Genomic DNA, 21,377 nt, shown 5'->3' on the forward strand with positions numbered 1-21,377 from the left:
TAACAGCGGAGAGAACGGGACATGTCAACGGAGGGGACAGCGGATCTCCCGGCTCATTTATCCCGTCGACTGGACTGTTTGCCGTCTGGAACATATATGTGCACTGAATGTACCCGCTCAGAACGCTCGTGATGTCCCCTGTCTTCGATCATTCTGCCGGCATTTGGCCTTAGAGAAGTGCTTGAACGCTGCTCGCGTAATCGTAGTACGGGTGTAGCACTTAAAAAAAAAATTGATTGCTAAGTATGCACTTGGCCTTTCCGTCGACAGCGCGGCATTCCTCCTCTGACCTCGTGGATCCGTCCGCGTAATCTACGGCATTTTTTAGGTCTTTTGCAGCAAATTGGACGGGGACAAGAAAGATTACACACACATAGCTGAACTTAGGGATTTTTATTTCAGTGAGCACCGAGCGATAAAGCGCATGACAAGGATACGCACAAAAGACAGGGGAGGCAAAAAAAAAAAAAAACGTGATCAGCCGCAGACAACCCTGCGCACGTGTCACTTATTCAGCAATAAGAATTCACATTCGTACTTTCACAATGACAGCGATGCAACGCTTACGCACGTGACGCCGCTTTTCAAAATATCTTGCGTTTCGACAATTTCTCGCGTAAGTCTGGAAGTCTGTCTTTACTATTTGTGATCACACGTGCATTATCAAACAGGGCCGGCAGCCACAATCGCGACCATGCACCCCGAGGTGCCCATTGACAACCGTTTCAACATTATGTCAGCGTTCATGAAGACGTTAGTTCATGCACCGCCCGGTTTGTAAACAACACGAACTTGCCTTTATGCTTAGTGCGGTGCACCTTTGTCTAGGACCATGACTAACATTTACCTGAAAACGCGGCTTCCGCTTCCTTCAGCTCGTTCGCGAATGCGCGTAACTTTGGGGCTGGTCTGATGCAAATAAGGAGAGAACGCAACTCTTGTCTTGCGTGTGTGCAGTGCCGCAGGCGTTTGCATAAGCGCTTCCGGCTTTCTTGAGTTGCGGTCATTCCTTACTCGTCTGAGATCATACGCAACGTTAAGCGCTAGCCCAGCTCTCCGCATTTGCCTTCGCGCGCGCCAGATTGAGCCGCGATCGCAGGCTTCCCTCGCGTGCTTTCACTCGCCCACACAGCATACGACGCGCGGCGGCATCGCCCTTGGACTTCATGCGGAACATCACGGCGACGGCAAAAATGCGCCTGGAGTGTCCGTATAATTGCTACCGCAATAAAAAGAGCTAACGAAAGCAATGCACTACTGACATCCGCACAGGACCTTGCTTTAGATGAGTTGATCTGCTCCGCTTGTTATATTCATGCCGGACATAGGGATAAATCAAACCACCATTACTCACGGATCAATAGGCCTGATGCTCCTTCTTCGTGGGTTATGCTGATATTTAATAGTACAGTTCTGAAGAGCGCATCTCACTGTACTAACCAAGTATTCACTGCAATTGTTTTCGAAATATTAACAATCGGGTTCATTTTGAACACAGGAACATTGCCAAAGTCCCACCTTTGTTCAAATTAGGTGAACGCACATCGCTTGAACTGTCAACTGATTTCATTAACAAGCAATCATTTACAAACTTCCAAAGTACATAATTAATTAAAAAACTAATTGAAACCTACTTGAGAATTGCAACATTATTTGTAAACATGAGAACGGTTCTCGCAGGTTATTCCCATGAAGGTCAGCTAGTTGGATTTATTATTGACTTAGCCTCGGCCATTGACGACGGCTTTGAATATGCCATTTTCCTCGACTATTCAAAGGCATTCGATTGGGTCCCACACTGTAGGGTGCTATGAAAGCTATAGCAACATCTTAACATCGAGCCTAACATGCATGCGTTGGCTAAAGAGTTGCTAGCGTCACGCAAGCGATTCACATATGAATATTCTCCTTATGAAGACGTATCAAGCATTCCCCAAAGGAGCTTGCTTTGTCCTCTACGCTTCTTAGTTTACATTGCATCTCACCCAACAGTTTCTTCCCGAACACTTTTCGCAGACTACTGCGCAACATATTGTATCGTTTCCATCTAACAGCGACCGCCGCTAGCCCTCCAGTCTGACTTGGATGCAGTCACCACGCGGGGCTTCTTTTGGCTATTGACACTAAAGTGTAAAACGAAAGCGATGTCCTTTACAAAGCACACTCATAGAATTCTCACTTTCTAGACGCTGAACAACAGTACCAAAGAACTTACTGATAACTAGAAATACCTTATGTCTGCATTTGCAGCCGAGTTAAACATGGAAATATCACATGAATCTCCCCCTTTCCCTAGCTTATTATCACGTGGTCTTCTTTTTTTTTTAGACGAAGCCTCAAACAAGCTCCAGTAAATGTTCGGAAGGTGACAAAACATAATTCGACCAAAATTGAGTAGGCATTAGTTATTTGCGACCCGAAGCAAACATACATTATTAACGATATTGAATACCAGCATAACCAGGATATTCATTTTGTTATTGCGGTAGCAATTATAGGGACATTTCAGGCGATTTCCTGCAGTCGTCGTCGTCGTCGGCGTGATGTTCCGTATAAAGTACAAGTGTGACAAAGTCCCATCGCGCGCCGTGTGCTGCGAGTGTGAGGAAAAGCGGGCGAGGATGAACCATTAGGATTTTGGCTTGATGCGCGCCGACTTTCCGCTCTCCCAGTGTTGTGCAAGCAAAATGGGGGGAGGCAGGTGAGCGCACGTTTGTTCTAACCGGGCCGTTGATACGCACGGCGCAGCTGAGCATGGCTGCGCGAGCCTTTCTGGTAATCTGCGGCAGATTGGCGAGCCGAGATGGCTGGTAGCTTCGTGTACACCGTGTTCTCGCGTGCCTATTGTTGGAGGTCGCGTAATAAAGTTTTGGATACTCGTTGAAGCAAGAGGCAGCACAAAGCGTTCGCTGGCCGCTGCTTTCGCTCTTCATCACGCCAGCATGGTGGCAACAAATGTCGGCGGTGATCACATGATATCTGTTCATGTTTGCCTGTGCACACGTGCAACGTGCTTTTTAATTGGGAAGTGATTGTTTAGTGCGATTTATGCGCCCTGTAAGAACTATGACTCTTACTTCTCGTAGTTGTGTAATACTTTGCTGTCACTTCGTCTTTCTGGCGAAACTGCAACTACCTCCGAATATTAACGTACGCCAGCATAACAGCGTTAACCTTTTCAGGCGCTGTATACACGCTTGTGCACGCCAAGAATGTGCATCAACAGCAACGGCACTGATGGAAGCAATATTTAAAATGAGTCAGATATATTTTGAAGCCCTTATTGTAGTTGTGCTGCAAGCTTCAATAACATGTGCAAAATGTTTTAGTTCAACGGGTAGGAACGTAGATGGCTAGGTATGTTTGTTCGGCGTGAGTATGCCGTTGTATGTAGCACGTTCACTTCTTTCATTGTTCTTCGCGATGCGTTGAAACAGAAATATTAAAGTGCCTGGATAGGTGCTTTCCAAGCCTGCTAGAGATGAAATAGTTGTTCTGATATCTGATATTCCTGCAGTGAGTTTTCGCACGGAATCCACATTCTCTAAACTTGGCAAAACTCACTAAATTCAAAATTCCTAATCTATTCTGCAGCTGCGCGATTTTTATTATCTTGAAGATGTAAGAGATGTGGTGGAAGTAAACTTTAACTCAACAATGTCAGTGGACGCTTGAACAGGTTAAAAGAACCTACCGACGTCAAAGGTTATCTCTATATATGGCGCCAACTTCCGCGCTTACCACCATTTCACAAGCTTTATGATAACGCACCGCTTCATGACTTCGTTCAACCGGCAGCCCTTAAAGCACCGAGACCATCGAAACAAAATAGAGCTGATATGTTGCACATACCATGAAAGGTTGGAGTGACCTTCCCTCGAACGTCACCATCGAAACAGACATAGTTAAATTCCAAGAACTTATACGCATTCATAACACCTGTGCTGCCTTTCGACATGGCTCCAAGCAACACTCTTTTGTATTGCTTCCAATATCTTTTTATTGTATTCGTTCTATGTGAATGCTCCTGATACGTATTTTTTTCCTGGCGTTAGATTTTCAGTAAAGTGTTTTTCGGTCTCTATGAAAGCTATATTGTTCCATGATAGTGCTGTGACTGCCCCTATGTAGCACATATGACCTCAGAGGTACAATAAATAAAATAATACACAAATAAGAGCCAAAGAGAACTTAGGTTTCAGGAAATTTTACTATGTAGCAGTGGCGCATATGAGAATAATTTAAAAAAAGCAATGGACGTACCTGCGCTGAGGTTTCGGCACAAAATAAGAACTGCAAGGCTGTTCTTCACTTTCGCTTCTTGTAATAAACCACCTAGTGCAAGATTAATGAAAATAGTTGTGAAGTAATTTAAAGCCGACAACTGGTCTAGTAGGAATACCTACATTTCAGGAATTTCCAGAGTTTTAAAGAAAGGGGATAAAAAAGACGAAAGAGCAGGTAGGATGCTGATACCGCATCCTATGTTATTTTTATTTATTTATTTTTATTTTTATTTATAATCATATCATGAGAAGCCAACAAGCGCACCAAGGAAAACATAAGGGAAACTACTTGTACTTACTAATTGAATTAAAGAAATGATAAATTAATGGCAATGAAAGTGGATCAAAAAACAACTTGCCGTGGGTGAGGAACGATCTCACGTCTTCGCATTACGCGTGCGATCCATTTGCACGCGTAATGCGAAGACGTGATATCGTTCTGTTAAGCTCAAACGACGTTAGAACTGATGCTGCGGCGCGTCTCTTTCGCCGACGAGGTAGCTATGCATGGTTAGTTGTCATGTCGATGCTCGAAAATTCAGACCGGGCAATAATAAACGTCACTGCACCACCCTACACGAACTTTCACTGTGTAAAGATGCGTTAGGTCTCCATTAGGGCTGCGCCACACTGGTACACCTCGTATGATATTGACTATAAGGTAAATTTATACGCATGGATTGAATGTCGTACGTGTGTGTTGCGAATCTGTCTGTAATGAGGCAGGTTTCTTAACATCCTTGAATCGCTCTTTTCTAGCATGATGTGCTCGGAACCACCAAGCTTGTGGAGTTACTGCTCCTCATTGAACCACCTCTGTCCCAAGCTTATGCCGGTCGCCAAGATCTACGCCGACCTGCGGTGGTCGACAACACCCTTCACCGCGAGGAGCGTGGTCTACAAGCTTGGCTGCCTGCAGGGTTCTGGGTCATCTGTTGACGGCGTCTGTCACGTCGTCGCGCAGCTGTCAACATGGAACGAAGCCCTCGTCTTCATCAACATGGAACTGCGCGAGGGTCCTCCCGGTCAACTTTCTCTACTGTGCCTCCATGGCATATATGGCTCTTCTGGCGTGGAAGCGCACGAGCGCCATGCGACCATCCTGGTTCACTGGCTTCTCACCGTCCACCGGTGTGTCACACGCGTTGAACTAGATGACAACGTGATCCCCAATTTCTCAGCTTACTTCCCACTTTATTGCGACGCCCTTCAACGCAGTGTTAGCGTAAGGGACCTCAAAGTGTCTGCGTGGGGCTGCAGTCGCGATGCATCTAGGTCTCTCGTCAATTCCATCATCAGCATGCGACACCTCGAAGTGTTCCGCTGCGAATCACTCGATCTCTCCTCTCAGCACTTCATACAGTACCTCAAATCAAATGTCACTTTGAAAGAGCTTTCTGTGGCGTACGCTTTTCATAGTCCCGATAATCCCTCGGTACTTCTGAATGCACTGCACATGAATAGTTGCGTAACACAGCTTTCAATTCACAGTGACTGTCTCGATGCAGATACCCAGGACTGGTTTGGCGAGTACATGGCACGAACTGCGACACTTCACCACATTAAGATAACAAACTCTTCGCCTTGCTTTCCGCGCTCCTTGGTGCCAGTATTTCAAGCTGTATCAAACAACAAAAGCATCCTGAGGATTGACCTCGTTTGGTTTAATCTAGGCATTGATGAAGCATGGTCTTTTGCCGATTTAATAAATGTGAATGATAATTTGAAGATCGTAAATTTCATCGGATGCCTGTGGAGCATTTCAATGCATCCACACCAATATGCCTGCACCTGGACATACACCACGCTTGCAGTTGGCCACACAGACCGTCCAGTAAGGCGCACGGCGCCACTCGTCTGTGCTTTCGGACCCGAATGCTCTTTGGAGGAAATCACTCTCGACCTAAGATGCTTTAACGCTTACGATCAGAAGACCCTCCTCTACGCAGTCGCTGCGAATACTACTATCAGGAAATTGAACGTGGAAAGGTTGGACTTCGCCAGCGCGAGTTCTCTGTGCGAGGCCATCAGAGAAACGGGCACCACAGACAGGGTGCACTTTAACCTCGTCAAAATGAGAGGGACAGAGCTCGCTCGCGTGAAGACGTCCTGCGCAGAGGCCACTAAAATATCGCTCAATATAAGCACCCGTGGCACGAGGGCGAGACGAGAATGCTTGACAGTTCTGACGCTCTGCACCCACCTGACCGTACTCAACCTTAACATAGATAAGAGAGTTGGCAACGCAGAAGCGCACCTTCTCTCCATGTACCTAGGACAAAGCAAGAGTCTACGAGAATTTCACATGTCGTTCTACGTTAGGCCTCGTGCTTTGCGAGACATCCTACGAGGACTCGCTAAGAACACGGCCTTGGAAAAGTTGGGCGTCACAAATTGCGTCCTTGACAAAGAGAGTGCGGCATTACTTTCGAGTATAGTTGGAAATAGCGAAACTATCTGGCACTTTGAGTACGAAGCTTACTGCGTCGCTTCGTGCCGCCTTCTGCTTATTCACCTTGCCAAGTGCCTTCCATCTAACACTTCTCTGGTGTCACTGGAGATCAGCGAATACCGCGCGGTCATAAGACACTCTACCGCTGTGAAAAACTTCGTCAGACGCAACGCAGCTCTCATTGATTGCGCCGCGCACTTCGTTCTCGGCACGAAAAACAAACACTTCGCCGAGGCCTTCGAACGTGTCGTGAATTGCCGTGGACTAGTGACCAGAGTTCAAGAAATGGCCGCCGAACCCTGCGCTGATCGAGTGAAAGAAATGATACGAGATAACAGACACTGGCTGCTTGAAATGAAATCTTTCATGAAGATCACGGGTGTCGTCAAGAATGACTTGTCATGGGATGAGAGCGTCGAACCCCGAGAACGCTTGGATATCTTGCCACCGGAGTGCTGGTTTCACGTTAGACAGTTCATCAAGGTTCACGACGTCCTACAATGCACGCCCTCTACCAGCACGTGGCGCAAAAGGACGCTCCCGCGAGCCACTTCGGGTATACGTCGGTACAAGCTGCCTCTGCTGCAAACTGGAGGGCACCTGTAGCGAAATCTGCAAGCCTTGCAGGACATTCAACGTGGATATTCAGTGGACAAGTATTGTGTTGACAATTGCTCTGAGATGCTTTTTAAATAGGAATATTCTATTGTGATTTGAGTCCTTATCAAATATCAGGATTTTAAAACGTTTACTAACTGACAAAGCCCAATAAAATGAGCGAATTTTTTATAAGGCGAGTGCATTTGTTTGGCTACCCTGCCTCACCTTCTTAATTGGCTTCGATACGATGAGGGTTCACTTTTTAGGTATGCAAATGCGAAAGCGTTAGAGTCGCTTTGACAAAATGTTTCTTTTGACGAAATGTTCCTTCACCGCGCAAACTCTCCCCTGCGTTATAACTGCACCTCGGTAAGGCCAAAGGAAAACGCGTGAAGCGCCTCAACGCGCTCGTTTGCCCGCGAGGAGCTCATTCTAAATCTCTTCACTGCTGCGTGTCCCAACGTTGACACCCGGAAAGCTCTTAGGGGCCCCAAACGTTTGGGGCCCCTATTCTAAAACTCTATTTTGACAACCACAATCGTGGAGCCGCCGTGGCGTCGGGGAAGCGTGCTCTTCTCACACCGCATAGGCCCGGGTTAGGTTCCCACCTGCAGACCGAAATTTACCAATTTTTCTTTTCAGGGGGTGCCTCCCTGCAAAATTTGACGTCAATGCCAGTATTCTTTGATGTGGTTTTTTACTCTTTGCCGTCGGCCATTTTTGGTACCATCATGAGGTCGCACCGCCGACTAAAACACCGTATTTTCGCGTAATGGTTCATCTAATGCTTTTGCATCAAAATGATTTCGCATATATGTATATGCCCTGCGAGGAATCGAACCCAAGCCCGAACCCGCAGCATGGTTAGCAGGTAGCTATCCTCGACGCTACTCCAACAGCGAGGGGGCACGCAATACGTGCGACGGCAGAACGGAATTCAGCATCGGCGCGCCGACGTGCTAGCACGATGTCGACGCGCAAGCGCGGCACGCGCTGTTCATGGTTAGGTCTGCAAATACGCGCGGTGTGTTTTTAAAAGCGAGGCAGCTAAACGTACGCGCTTGCACGTTGTACTCAATCGACTTCAATGACATGCGCGGCGCATGCGTGGCAGGCCAGAGACGCGCGGCGCGTTTGGCTTGCAAAATCGACGAAGCCACACGGACGCGCTATCAAGACCATGCTCTGCTCGATCGGCTGTAATGAAATTTCAACAAAGTTTGTGAGCTCGGTGAATGGCTCTCTCGCGTAACGCAGGTAATCATTCCAAATTGTGTTCTGCCGGAATTTTTCCTAATCTACGACTGAGTTGTCAGTCAGCAGGAAATTCCAAGTCGTGAAAGCTTGATATTATTGTGAAAGCGTTGCCGAGATATTAAGCTACCTCCGCTCCTACTGTTTCACCTCACAAACGTGAATAAGGCCTGCAGGAGAGTACGAGCAAAGCTAAGGTACCAAATATCATTGCCGTTCCAGCTTCGGTTCTAAATTCCGAAGCGCTGTTTGGCCTTGGTTCCACTGAAATCATCTTGAACAATAAGACGATCTTAAAGTCGCCTTCCATCATTGCGCATCCTTAACGTACGACACAGGACCTGTGATTAGCTTTGCTATAAGAATACTGTGCCACGCCCCGTTTTCCTGCATTTGTTCCTGTATTCAGACGAGCGTTTCTCATTACTAAGGGAGTGATATTTTCCAATGAACTTCTTCTGGTTTTGTTTACGTTTATGCCGAGCATTCTGAACCTTAAAAGATGGAGCCGATTATTCTATTTTGGCAGAATAAAAAGGAGAAACAACCTTTTGCACTGATGATTTTAAAAATGTCATATTAATTAGCATACTAGCGTGGTATACTGGGTAGATACGTGACCGACAAGTACGCTCGCGCCAGCGATTGGCCAACGCTTCAGCACAGTCTGTCACTGGACAATTTTATCACACCAGGCCGACAGCGACGCAACTGACGAGCGCGGCACCGATAAAATCAGCGGCCCGACCATCGTTCGACCGAACCCCGCGCGATCTGCCGTCGAACCACCAACGCGACAGCCGCAGCTCCTTCGCTTGTATATATTATTATTCGCGCTCAAAATGAGTCAAGATATGCCTGAAGTTGAAACGCACAAGCTCGCACCCTCTCAAATCGTGCACAAGTTTGAGCCACTGTTGATCCTGTTCATCGAAGGTTAGGCCTAGCGCCGTCGAGTTCGTGCATTGTCTACCGGATGACCTGAACTGAAAGGTAAGCAGTTGGGACGAAGGAAGCTGCTTGTATGGGTCAGTTATGCCCTTAGCGATCAGAAATCATGATTGATCTTCACTTCGCACGGCGTGCACACAATAAGCAGCGAACGGCGACACAGCGATGCGCCTACATAAGTACGGCAACGTTCCCGTAGGCAGCTTCGGCTATAACATGCTAATCGACGACAAAAAAAAAAGTTTGCACAATTATTGTCCTACCTTTTGCCCCAAGGCGCAAAACCAACTTGTATCATGCGTCTATCTTAATACCTAAGCACATCTTTTCTCGATTTTCAGCTGCTACGGTAGGCCATCGCTGCGGAAAGCAAAATTCCTAGGGAAATTGCTAGGGAAATTCATGGAATAGGGGGTACCCGGGTACCTTTACGAAACCGATAGGAGGAAATCAAAAGCCGTTCGCGACGGCGTCTCTCGTAGACGCTGCGCGACGCTGAGAAAGCTTTAGAGCGGGCCTCCTATCTAAATACATGGAAATTGAGAAATCGTTTTTCTCGGCAACCACAGCACCGAATTTGATGAGGTTTGCTGCATCTAAAGGAAACATTTAAAGTATGGTTACTGCTGGCTGCGAATTTTTTATTTAGGTCGTCATTTTTTGTATAAAAGTTGACAAAAATCGGATATTTTCAGAAAACGAAATTACCTGTAACTCGGCGATCAAAAAGGATATCGCAATTTCGTCAGTTGCACCTAAACGTACATCTAAAGCGGCCAAATCATATATTATAGATGACTCTCAAAAATAGCACTAATATGTGAGTAGAACTTCTGCGAAACCCTTGTAAACAATCTAATAAATTCACGTAAGATATAAATCGACATATCAAATTTGTCCGCTTTGGATGCTTTGATGGATGTAGTTTACAGAACTGCAATATCTATTCTAGATACAGAGCTGCGAATTTGTAAGCTTGGTGCTTCTATTCTTTTTCATGTTTACTAATTTTTGAAAATTCGTTTTAAACCATCCAGAAATAATTCTAAGTTCTGCTTCTCACGTTCACTAGAATCTGACATCGTCTTTGAAATGGAACAAATTTCATTAGAATCGGCGGAGTGGTTATTTCAGAAAAGTGTTTTTGCGTTGTACAAGTACTTGAATAGGCGACATCGCAGTTAGGCACGAGCTGATGCTGCCGCGATGTGCTTCCCACGATTATCCTAGCCTGTTTATTTCGTAACATAAAAAAAGAAAAACCGTGGCTCCTTTTCGAGAAGCCTCTGAAAAGCGCGGAATCAATCCCCGCTGGGTTTGGCTCGTCGCGACTAAACGTACTTAGGATGACAAATAATTTCCAGCCGACGAGCGGCCACTCTTTATCAAGAACACTGACAAATGCCGGTGGGAAGTGCTTTGTAATGAAGTTCAATGCGCAGTGATAGCTTTTCCTTTATTTTTGCTTCGTTGAAGTCGTCACTGCGGGAAGTTTGAAAAGTTTAAGTTCACTACGCCACGTGGTGGTACTCCCTGGAACTAAAACCCTGATCTCCAGAAAAGCTGAATACGCTCAAAGCAGCGGCTTTTCGCTATACACGAAAGTGGCACCACTATCTTCCCAGAATGTTAGATAGAACTCAAGGGGTAACCCGTCCGACCGTGGGGCCGAGCCACGCTTCATGGAATATAATGCTACCTTCATCTCATCAGCTTATGGTCGTGCAAAACGACGGTCAGCGACCTCCGGTGGAACCTGAGGTAGCCCAGTAAGCATTTATACGCTTCCAAGATCCATTTGCATAGTCATACGCGCCATGCTTTCAAAATGCGATGCAAAGAGCGAATAATCACGCGTGGGAGGAGACATAACAGAACGTACTCTTTGGGCCACACAACCGAATGTATTCGACTGCCTAAAAAGCGAGTTTCTTGCAAAGCGCAGAGCTTGAGTGTGTGCACATGGATTACGTCTGCATCGCCAAGCAGCTGCTGACAAAGACGACGCTGCGATAAGGCTTTGGAAACGCCTCCGTAGATCACGCTTCCATGACCGCATCAGCGGGGTCAGTTTATTGACCCGAAAGGTAATACGGAGCTTCGAGGCAGTATCCGCCAGTTCCTCTGACAGATGCGTCGGCGGTTACGAAAATTTGACGTCAGGAGATTGGAATAAAAACATATTGGAATAGTTTTACGTTATACGACCCGCGTACGCGTTAAAGACGCATTAATACGCCGAACAAAGCTGAATTTCGTTCTGAATTCTGTTCAGGCTGCCCCGTTCCGAAAGGAATAAAAGATGGCTGCCACCGATCGCTCAGGCACTGGCTACTCGCATCTGCTGGAGAGCACAGGTTTCTTCTTGCGTGGCCGTGTAACGTTTTCGAGCACTTTCGGTACGTTTACGCCCTCGTTCTGCCAACTCTTCTTTGCTGAGGATCCGTTTTAGCGTCATTCTTAAGCAACCGTTGCATGCCGCCACGATTTTCGACCAGCCACCGCATGCTAAGTAGGCGAAAGCGGACCAGTCAAAGACGCCGGCACCACCCTCTTCAACCGGTTATAGATTTTCAGTGCAGTGGCTCGGCCCCATCGAATCCTCCTCCACTTCAGCGTGTTCCTTGCCTCCTGGCAGCCAATTACAAATGAAAAAAAAAGATACAGCTCAATTTAGGCAATGCTATTCGTTTTTCAAGTAGACAAATGTGACCTGCTTTTAACGAGGAGAGCATTTGCTTGGTCTGTTTAGACAACCCGGTGGTTGACCGCCCGATCCTTGCGTCGGCGTTTACGCAAATTTGACGTCAGGAGATTGGAATAAAAACATATTGGAATAGTTTTACGTTATAGGGCCCCAAGTCTTAGTAATACCAATAACATGTGGCAAGACGAGACCAAGGAAAAAAATTAGAAAAATTGCTGACAAGGCTTCTTGCATAATGTTTACAATGGAAAATTTATTCCCAGTCACTGGCGCTGTGCTGTCGTCGTACCGGTGCTGAAACGCGGCAAGCCTGCACGCGACCTCGCCTCCTACCGGCCCGTCTCGCTGACGTCGGTGCCGGGAAAAACCATGGAGACGATGGCGCTCTCGAGGTTGCAGTGGATTGCGCGGGCCCGCAGCGCTCTTCCGCCCGAGCAGTGCGGCTTCCATGCACATCGATCAACTGGCCACTGCATCGCTGTTGTCGGCATGCTGGAGCAGGCCAGGCGCGAGGGAGAAGCTGCCTTCCTCCTCCTCCTCGACGTGCGCAGCGCCTTCGACGCCCTCCCGCACGAGTCGATCCTCTCAGCTGTGGAGGTTCTCGGCGTGGTCGGCAACCTGCTCGCCTACGTCAAGGCTTTCCTCGCCGACAGAACATTCGCCGTTCGCGTGGGCCGCGCAACCAGCTCGCCACGACCAGTGACCACCGGTGTGCCTCAGGGTAGTGTGTTGAGCCCTTTTCTGTTCAACCTCACCCTCGCTCCCATCATTGAGTGCATACCGAAAGGTGGTCGTTTCCCTGTGCGTGCTCTTGTCTACGCGGACGACGTCGCTCTCTACGTGCGGGGGCCGAGGAATGCCATCGCCGAGATGCGCCGTGAGCTGCAGGAGGCCCTCAACTCTGTCGCCGGCTTTCTGCGTGCCATCGGATTACAGCTATCGTCGACCAAGAGCGAGGCGTTCATGGTGCACCCTCACGCTGCCACGCGACGCTGCACCGGCCGCGTGCTCGTCGACGGTGTGCCACTGAGTTGGCAGCCGACGGTGCGATACCTCGGCCTTACAATAGACGAGGCAACCTAAAGTTTGCCCGCGCGGCACCAGCGCCGAATGCTCCCCTAGCGGACCGACGGAAGTTTCGAGGGTCGTCGCTGCGCTGGCGCGCGCCCGTGTTCTGTACGGCGGGAGCGCTCGTGCGCGTGGTTTTTGCGATGCCGAGTGCGACCTCATCAGCCAGAAAAGGTGGCACGCAATACTGATGTGTTGTCGATTGCCATAGCAGCCTCGAAAACACGAAAGGTCCTACGCCGCCCGTGAAGTTCTGCAGATTTCCTGGGAAGTGGTACGAGAAGGACAGACGACAAGCATGGATAACTGCAGTGCGCGGCCGAGTCAAGTAAGTCTCATACTTTCGCATTCGCGTGTAATATCTTGAAAGCGGAATAGTCATATGCCTGTTTTTAGTGCACGGCCGTTTGTTTAGTCGTGTCGCGTTGTTGAATTGTGGTGGCATCCGCCGTTTGTTAGCGGTAAATGCATGCGTGTTGCGCCGCTAAGCTCTACGACGCGTGCTCGATTCCCAGCCACGGCGGCCGCATTTCGAAAGGGGCAAAATGCAAGAACACCGTTGTTACCGCGTGCTTTAATTTTTGTGCACGTTAAAGAACCCCCAGAGGTTAAAATTATTCCTGAGACTCCCCATTACAGCGGGCCTCATAATGATTTCGTGGTTTTGGCATGGTTTTGGCACTTAGAATCCCCGAATTTATTTGATTGCACTGTGGCTTCCCTCGAGATCGGCATGGACGAGCTCAAGAGAATTATTTCCCTTTTCCAAACGCTGCAACTTAAATTACTAGTTGTGCAGGTAACGAAAGGGGCCGCGCGCTACTTTTGTGTGGTAGCAGACCGTATTTAATGCAAGCCGCGGTCGTCGCGTGCGTCGGGAAGCGGCAGATCGAAAGCAGCCGCTCAAGACGTGCGCGTTATGTTTGTTGTTTGCCCATGCTTTCTAAGTATCTAAGTGTGCAAGTATCATAACTTGTAGTGGTACCACTCTTGTAGAATAATATATGCACACAATCACAGGAACGTTACCTTTGCAAACATATTATTGGAAGTAATTTAATCCCCACAACAAATAGGCTCACATACTGTTTCATTTATATGCGATACAGATGGAAGCGGCGCCAAACAGACCAATGGCAATCACAACAGTCTTCTCAGCAGTCAGCACCACCGGGACATGTGCTTTCGTACTGCAGCGACACAGCTCTTGAGCAGCAGCAAGACACGTGTGAAACAGACTCCAGAACATGCCTTTGTGAAGTGACGGAACCGTCAAGAAGCAGCCCAATGGATCTGCAGTCGTCGAGTAGTATGACAACAGAAGTTCCTGCTGCCAGTGTGACTTATGTTGTAATTGAAATAAGAGTGGCTAAATTTCTGAACATGGCGCGTACCTCTAACTCGGCGTCGTCTACGATCTTGTCGGACACCTTTGACACGCACTTGGCTTTCACTCGCACATCACCGTCCACGATTTGTTCAACGCCGTACAAGTTCGGAAGCACACGCTCCCCTACCGTGAGGTTGCCGCCACGAAAAAAAGCTGTCGGCGTCGGCAACCTTCCTGAAACCGCACGGCAATCTTTGTATCGCTGTTGCGCAAGCAGGCGATCTGCCGCCGTCGAAAACGGAGCGCCGTGAGAACGAGCAGCGAAGAAAGCGCGGACGAAACAATGTAAACAAAGCGGAGACTGCGCCCCGACGCGACCGCTCTGCTTGGCGTTTCCACATTGGGGCGCTGTTAGGAGAGGCGCAGTAGCGCCGCCTGGCCAAGGTTTTCTCGTCTATAGACCATCGCCTCACTTGGCTTCCGGCTGTGCGGCGCCTACGAGCCGAAACGCTGCGTGTTGAGTGCGCGATACGCCGGCTTCTCGCGCGCGGAGACGGCAGCCCCCCATTGTTTGCGGTCAGCATGTACAGTGCGCTGGCGCTCTCGCGAGTGTTTTACGCGTTGCCACTGTGCAGTGTGCGCGATTCACAGTGGCGCAAAATCGACGGTGATCACCGCAGAGTGTTACGCATGTGCCATGGCCTGTCGCGAGCATCACGAGTGGCGGAGACAGACCCTTGCGGAAACCGGCGCGTGGCCTCCCTCATTGACGGCCCATCTCCGCGCGCTCGGCCACATCGAGCGCCTCTCCAGTACCCTCGACGCAAGCCCTATCGTCTCGCTACTGCGGCAGCTGCCAGCATCCCGTGTGGGCAAGATGCTCCAGCTGTTCGAGGCAATTGTGGCTGACCCGCCGGCTCCTCCACCCGAGTGGCCGCCACCGAGTCTCGCCGTGCCCTTGGACGTGTGTCTCGAACTGCCAGGCGTCCGCTCCAAGCACCGCACGCCTCTCTGCGCCATCGTACAGGAGGCTGCAGCGAGGATAAAGGACGACCTGGCAGGGAGAGCGCACCTGTACACGGATGGCTCGGTACTCGAGGACGGCTCCGCGGCTGCTGCCTGCTTCGCCCCGAGCCTCGCCATCGAAAGCCAGTGCCGCCTGCCCTGCCGAGCCAACTCCACCATCGCTGAGCTCGTGGGCATACATCTGGCTGCGGACGCGCTCGAGCAATCGCCGCACATCGCTCGCGCGGCGATTCTCACCGACTCGAGGCCCGCACTGCAGCAGCTGCTCCTCGAGGAGCGCGCCCCACTGCTCGCTCAGCGTGTTGCGTGCAGACTCCATGCCTTGCAGCAGCGAGGACTGGATCTACGACTGCAGTGGGTGCCTTCGCACGTTGGCGTCGCCGGGAACAAGGCCGTCGACAAGCTCGCGCGACGCGCACACGATCACAACACGCCGATCACGCGGCGGGTCAGCTCCTTTGACACCGCGCCGCTCAGGATCCGCCGAGAGCTCGCGCTGCGCGATCCTGACGACCGGGTTGCGCGGGGTAAAGTCCCTTGATAATTTGAAAGTACCGCCACTCTTTGAACTCTGCCGCCGCCGCGCGACCTCCTCGCCTCCTCCTCGCCCCTTGCGCGTCCCCCCCACGGCAACCAGTTTTGCCCCCGTTTTCCTGCACGACGATTGGTCTCCCTGCCGTTGCCCTTGGAAACGCGCGGATCTTGAGTTTTGCTTGTGTTTTTCTTTTTCGCTCGCGCCATTTTCCTCCTCAGCACGGCTGGCTCGGCGCTTTAGCTCGGCGTAGCGAACGTTGAAAGCTGTGTTTCCTGCTGTATAAGCTAGCGCTATGCCTTGCTGTTGCGCATATAACTGCAACAAGAAGCCTGAGCATGGTTATGCCGTTTTTGTGATACCGCAAGGAAAGCGTGACGGCTTGCGCAAGAAGCAGTGGCTGCATAACATCGGCCGAAAGAACTTTGTTCCGACAAAGAACAGCGTTGTTTGCGAGGTGAGGCGTCTCTCATTGCTCGTAGCAAATCATATCGTAATGCATCTAGTAATTCTTCCGGCCTGCTCACCAGCGTTTTTGTTGCGGCAATTTGTACGTTGCATAAAAATGCGGTTGCCCTCAGTAACGTATTATTATAAATGTATGAAGACGTTTTACTCATCCTGCCTGAGTGACTAACTCTTCTCTAATTTTTCTAGCTACATTTCACTGAAGACCAATTTGAGCCGCGCATATTACAAAGACTCGGGAAAAAAAAAGCTGAAGCTGAAAAAAGTTTGCTTTCGCTGACTTTCATTGCCATTAATTTATCATTTGTTTAATTCAATCGGTAAGCACTAGTAATTTCCCCTATGTTGTCCTTCGCGTCTTTGTTGGCTTCTCATGATATCTTGCCACTGCTGTGTTCTCTTGAGCGTCTCTTTTTCTCATAATTCTACACTAGCATTGATTCTGATGTTGAATATTATATTCAGTACTATTATTATTGTTGTCGAATATTCTATTTTATGTTCTCGGTTACGTGTATCTTGTCAACCAACGTTAGTGCGTGTACATAAAAATAAAACATTCTGCTGACAATGCTGTTTGATTTTCGTTGCTATAAATGTTTTGTGATGCTTAATTCAAATCAAATTTAAATATGCTACTACATAATGTAACAAAATTTCGTTGTGAACTATTACAATACGTTATCCAAAGGCGTTTCTCTTGCCTAAAGATATAGAATGTCTTCTTCTATAGATATACCGAGTATTTCTTAACGCTTCCTTGACGGCGACCCCTAAAGAATATTCATTAGATGCCCTTCCTCGGCTTCTACTACTGTAGTCAATGAGCGGTTGCCGGCACCGCTTTTTCACACTGAAATTCCGCAATCGTCCTATTCAGTTTACAGACCACAGCAAAAAAGCTATAACTTTCACATTGTGAAGACAAAGGCATGGACAGTCGATGCACTCGCGACTAATTAAGGCATGCTGAATATGTTAACTGCGGTGCACATACGCGCACAGGCAAGAAAAAAGGGTGCCAGGTGTTCTTATTTATCGCCCAAGAGAAGCGAGCGTGAAAGCGTTCTAAAGCCTACTGCGGTAAGACATCCTTCATCCAACTTAATCGGCCTTAATCCCCTCTAATGTACCTTAATCCCTCCTAATTCACCCTAATCCACCTTAATCCAGCCTAGTCCTTCTTTATACACCTTTATATTTACTAATGCACCTTAATTCACCATCATTCACCCTAATCCACTTTCATCGACTTTAACGCTCCTTAATACACCCGAATTAATCTTAATCCAATCACTAATCAATCATAACTTTGCTAATCAATAATCATGTCTTATACACGGGTGCACATGCTTTGGTTCGCTTCCCGCCTTCTTTCGGTCACGCGATATTTTCTGTAGGTGACAACACGACCTTGAAACAGAGGTCTAAGACTTTTGCTTAATATGCCGCACACAAAGGGATGTGTCACAAGCAATACTAGATCAGACGCACAAAGTAAAGCATCTCATCATGCGGCAGAAAAACTGTCTGGAGTTTAAACTCGCCTCAAAAGCTCCCTTTACATCGGTATTGGCCTCGAGCTCCACCACTGGAAAAGCTGGCGCCACCGTCGGCGTGACGTGCTAGGAGGGATCACGTGGACATAGCGGCCGCGTCGGCTGCTTCGGGCGCGCCGAAGGGAGCTGAAAACGAGTTTAAATTCCCTCGGACGCTGCGGTCCCATTTAGTGGCGAAATTTTCCCGCTTCGAGTGTCTCCTTTACAACGCTAGTAAGCACTACAATAGGTAGTGGGTGCCTTTGAAGGCGCGCAACATGGTAGGCTACTGCTCGGTGCCGCAGGGCCGGACGCACGTAACGGAGGCCGGTGTCAGCCTTATTCACACGTAGCCGCAGGACAAGAACCTGCGTGAAGCTTGGCTCGCGAAACATAAAACCGGCAAACAGTCATCGGCTGCAACTCGGGTATGCAGCAAGCACAGACGCGAGGAAGATTTCTGCTACGGCGCCCGGTCTGCGATGTTCTGAAAACGCGCACTGAGACGCTCGCCCGAGTCCGCTGCCCGACTAATGTCATGACGGTTTGGTGTATGAACTTGTCGATGCTATAGATACTGGCAAGTTCAGTGGACTGGAAAGGCAGCTGTAAGAAGCACATTAAAAAAAAAAGCATGGCATATGGTCATGTTTGTGCTATGAATTAATGCACTGGATTACAAAAAAGGAGCAGAGGGAAATTGCACGCTGAGTGCACCGATAAACATGCAGTGCGACGCAACTCGAGAAATAGTATTGAAAGGTCAAAGAATTCAGAAGAAAAAAAAAGATTGAATCGTCGCGACGGCACATCAGTCCCCGTAGGCGTCGAAGTCTCTACAATGAAATTATTTTTGAACAGCTCTGATAGCGCCCAGGCAGCAATGGTTGCTTGTATACTGTCAAATGCTCATATTCTGCGGCCTAAAGCTCATGGCACGGTGCGAAAACGTGCGCGCGGAGAAAGCGAAACAGTGCGCGGACAAGCATGCAGACGCGCAGTCGGTCGCTGCGAATCTACGCGATCGCTGCATTGAGGCTTCATACGCTTAATTTAGTTATACAAACACTATAAGAACATATTTCACATAGTTTGCTCTCAGCGTTTACCTACCTTTCACGCAAGTAGCCGGTTCGGCAGACTCCATCGCGGCGACCGCGCGCAGTGGCGTTCACTGTACGTATTCGGTAAAGAGATAGCGGCTGTAAACGATTGTGTGCTTTCAGTTGGCCCAAGATTATTATTTAGACAGTAAGAAACTTCTCTCGTTTCGAAAGTACTTACAGAAATGTCCGGGAAAGCTCGCGCGTGGTGTTTTCAGTGAGCGCTGACAGCAAAACCTATGAGGAGCGCGCCACGTGATCCCTCATACCACGCCAGCGAGGCGCTTCCGATAGAGGGCGACTCCGTAACTCCTCGCCGCCAATACACCGTTCATACGGCTTTAGGAAAAAACCAACCCCGTCATAAATGTTGCCTCTAGCATTATCGATGCTGTTATTAACATTTCTCAAAATTTTCAACCCCACTGGGGCGCGCAACTGGCCCAAAATAACACGCCTCCATAGAATCCTGCGGCCCGTCCGTGGGAGCCAGGGAGGAATAGGGTGCCGTGCGCAGCCGGCGGGCGAGGAGAATCGAGGAGGAAAGCGCCGTGAGGAGGAGAGTGTCGCTACTTTCAAACATCAAGGGGCTTTAGCGCGGGGTAGGGTGCCTCGATGCCTGCCCGCCGCGCCGCCGTTCAGGGTGGTGACAGCCCCGCGGCGCCGCCATATTGGTTTGAAGAAGCGCCTCGCGCGCCCGCCGAGCTATCGTTGCAGAGGGCAGGATTCTCACCAATCGCATCGGAAGCTGAAAATTTCTGGCATGTGTGGAATTATGCTTTCGGGCTGAAATACAGAGCTCATATTCTGTTGTAAAAAAGCACAGTAGTCATGTTGGCAGAGCGCTGCGGTGTTACAAGGAGAGGCGATTGGCGAGTCGGAATGTTAATTGAGTTTTCACTGTCGCAATATTATTTCGTTTGGACGGTGGAAAATTTTTTGACAATACCGTTTGAGAAATTACACAACGCTTATCTGTTCACGTGTTGGTAGGCTCCCTCGAAACTTTGAAGCACATGTTTCGTTTGCTGCGTTTAACAGCAGTTCACGGCCTTATATCACAGAGTCCCAGCCGTAACACAGACGCAACACTAATTTTAAAGATGTTCTTGTGCACGCCAAACTACAGAAAAAGAAGAAGTTGGGAACCAATCCCTGTGGTCGCCCCAGGTGCTCTACATGCAAACACATTCAATCCACTACTACAGTAAAAAGTACAGCGTCGAATTACACACACAAGGTAACTTCGGCTTTCACCTGCACATCAAGCAATGTAGTCTACTGTCTAGAATGCGCCGCTTGTAGCAAACAATAAATAGGTGAGACCGGACAACAAATCAATACAAGACTCAATGGTCACCGCGCGGACACAAAACACAATTTACCCAAAGCAGTAGCCAGCCACTTTAATGAACATGGACATATGTTTGACAAAGCAAGGCTCTATATACTACAAACAAATTTCCGTTCCCCTCGCGAAAGGAAGTACACGGAATCATACCTCATACACAAGTTTAATTGCCTACACCCGACAGGAATTAATTTGGCACGCGGCAACTTAGAATCTTTAAAAGCTGTAACTTAAATCTGAAACTCTCATATCATCAACCAATACACAAAACACATTAGGCCACCAGCCAACTTTAATTCTTAACCTCACCTACTCTTTCATTTCGGAGGAAAAAAGGGGAGGGAGGAGGGAAAAGAAAAAAAAGAAAAAAAATTTCCTGCCTACTACTCAATTTAATGTACTCTTTCAGGATTTTACGTCTATACCAAGTGTACGATCCCCTCCTTCCATGTACACGTGCCCGTGCCCGCCTCTGCACGCGTCACCCTCCTGTTTGCTATACCGATTTCGCCCCCCCCTTCCCCCTGTCCCCCTTTTTTAGTCCTTTTTTTTTGAAACCCCCTCGACAACACATTCCGAAGTCAATATGCCTTTTTCGGCGCCTCAACCCAGAGTATCGCTTTCTGGATGCCGCCGTAACGACACCTACGTTAAGCGCGTGGGGCAGTGCCCCTTGAAAGACCATGCCGCTGCCTTTCAGTCTCCCCACAC

General features: G+C 48.7%; 2 protein-coding genes across 8 annotated transcripts in view; one reads left to right on the forward strand and one right to left on the reverse strand.

Moving 5' to 3' along the window:
- LOC139052198 (uncharacterized) overlaps positions 1–21,377 on the reverse strand; it is a 114,443-nt gene that overhangs the window by 38,547 nt on the left and 54,519 nt on the right. The window lies entirely within an intron of this gene.
- Positions 13,608–21,377, forward strand: part of LOC139052199 (uncharacterized) — a 68,005-nt gene continuing 60,235 nt past the window's right edge. The window contains exon 1 of the mRNA XM_070529281.1: positions 13,608–13,646. Coding sequence (XP_070385382.1) covers positions 13,617–13,646 — 30 coding nt within the window. The 5' untranslated portion in view covers positions 13,608–13,616. The remainder of the gene's footprint in view (positions 13,647–21,377) is intronic.

This window comes from Dermacentor albipictus, unplaced genomic scaffold (genome assembly GCF_038994185.2).
Source record: "Dermacentor albipictus isolate Rhodes 1998 colony unplaced genomic scaffold, USDA_Dalb.pri_finalv2 scaffold_19, whole genome shotgun sequence".
Taxonomy (NCBI): domain Eukaryota; kingdom Metazoa; phylum Arthropoda; class Arachnida; order Ixodida; family Ixodidae; genus Dermacentor; species Dermacentor albipictus.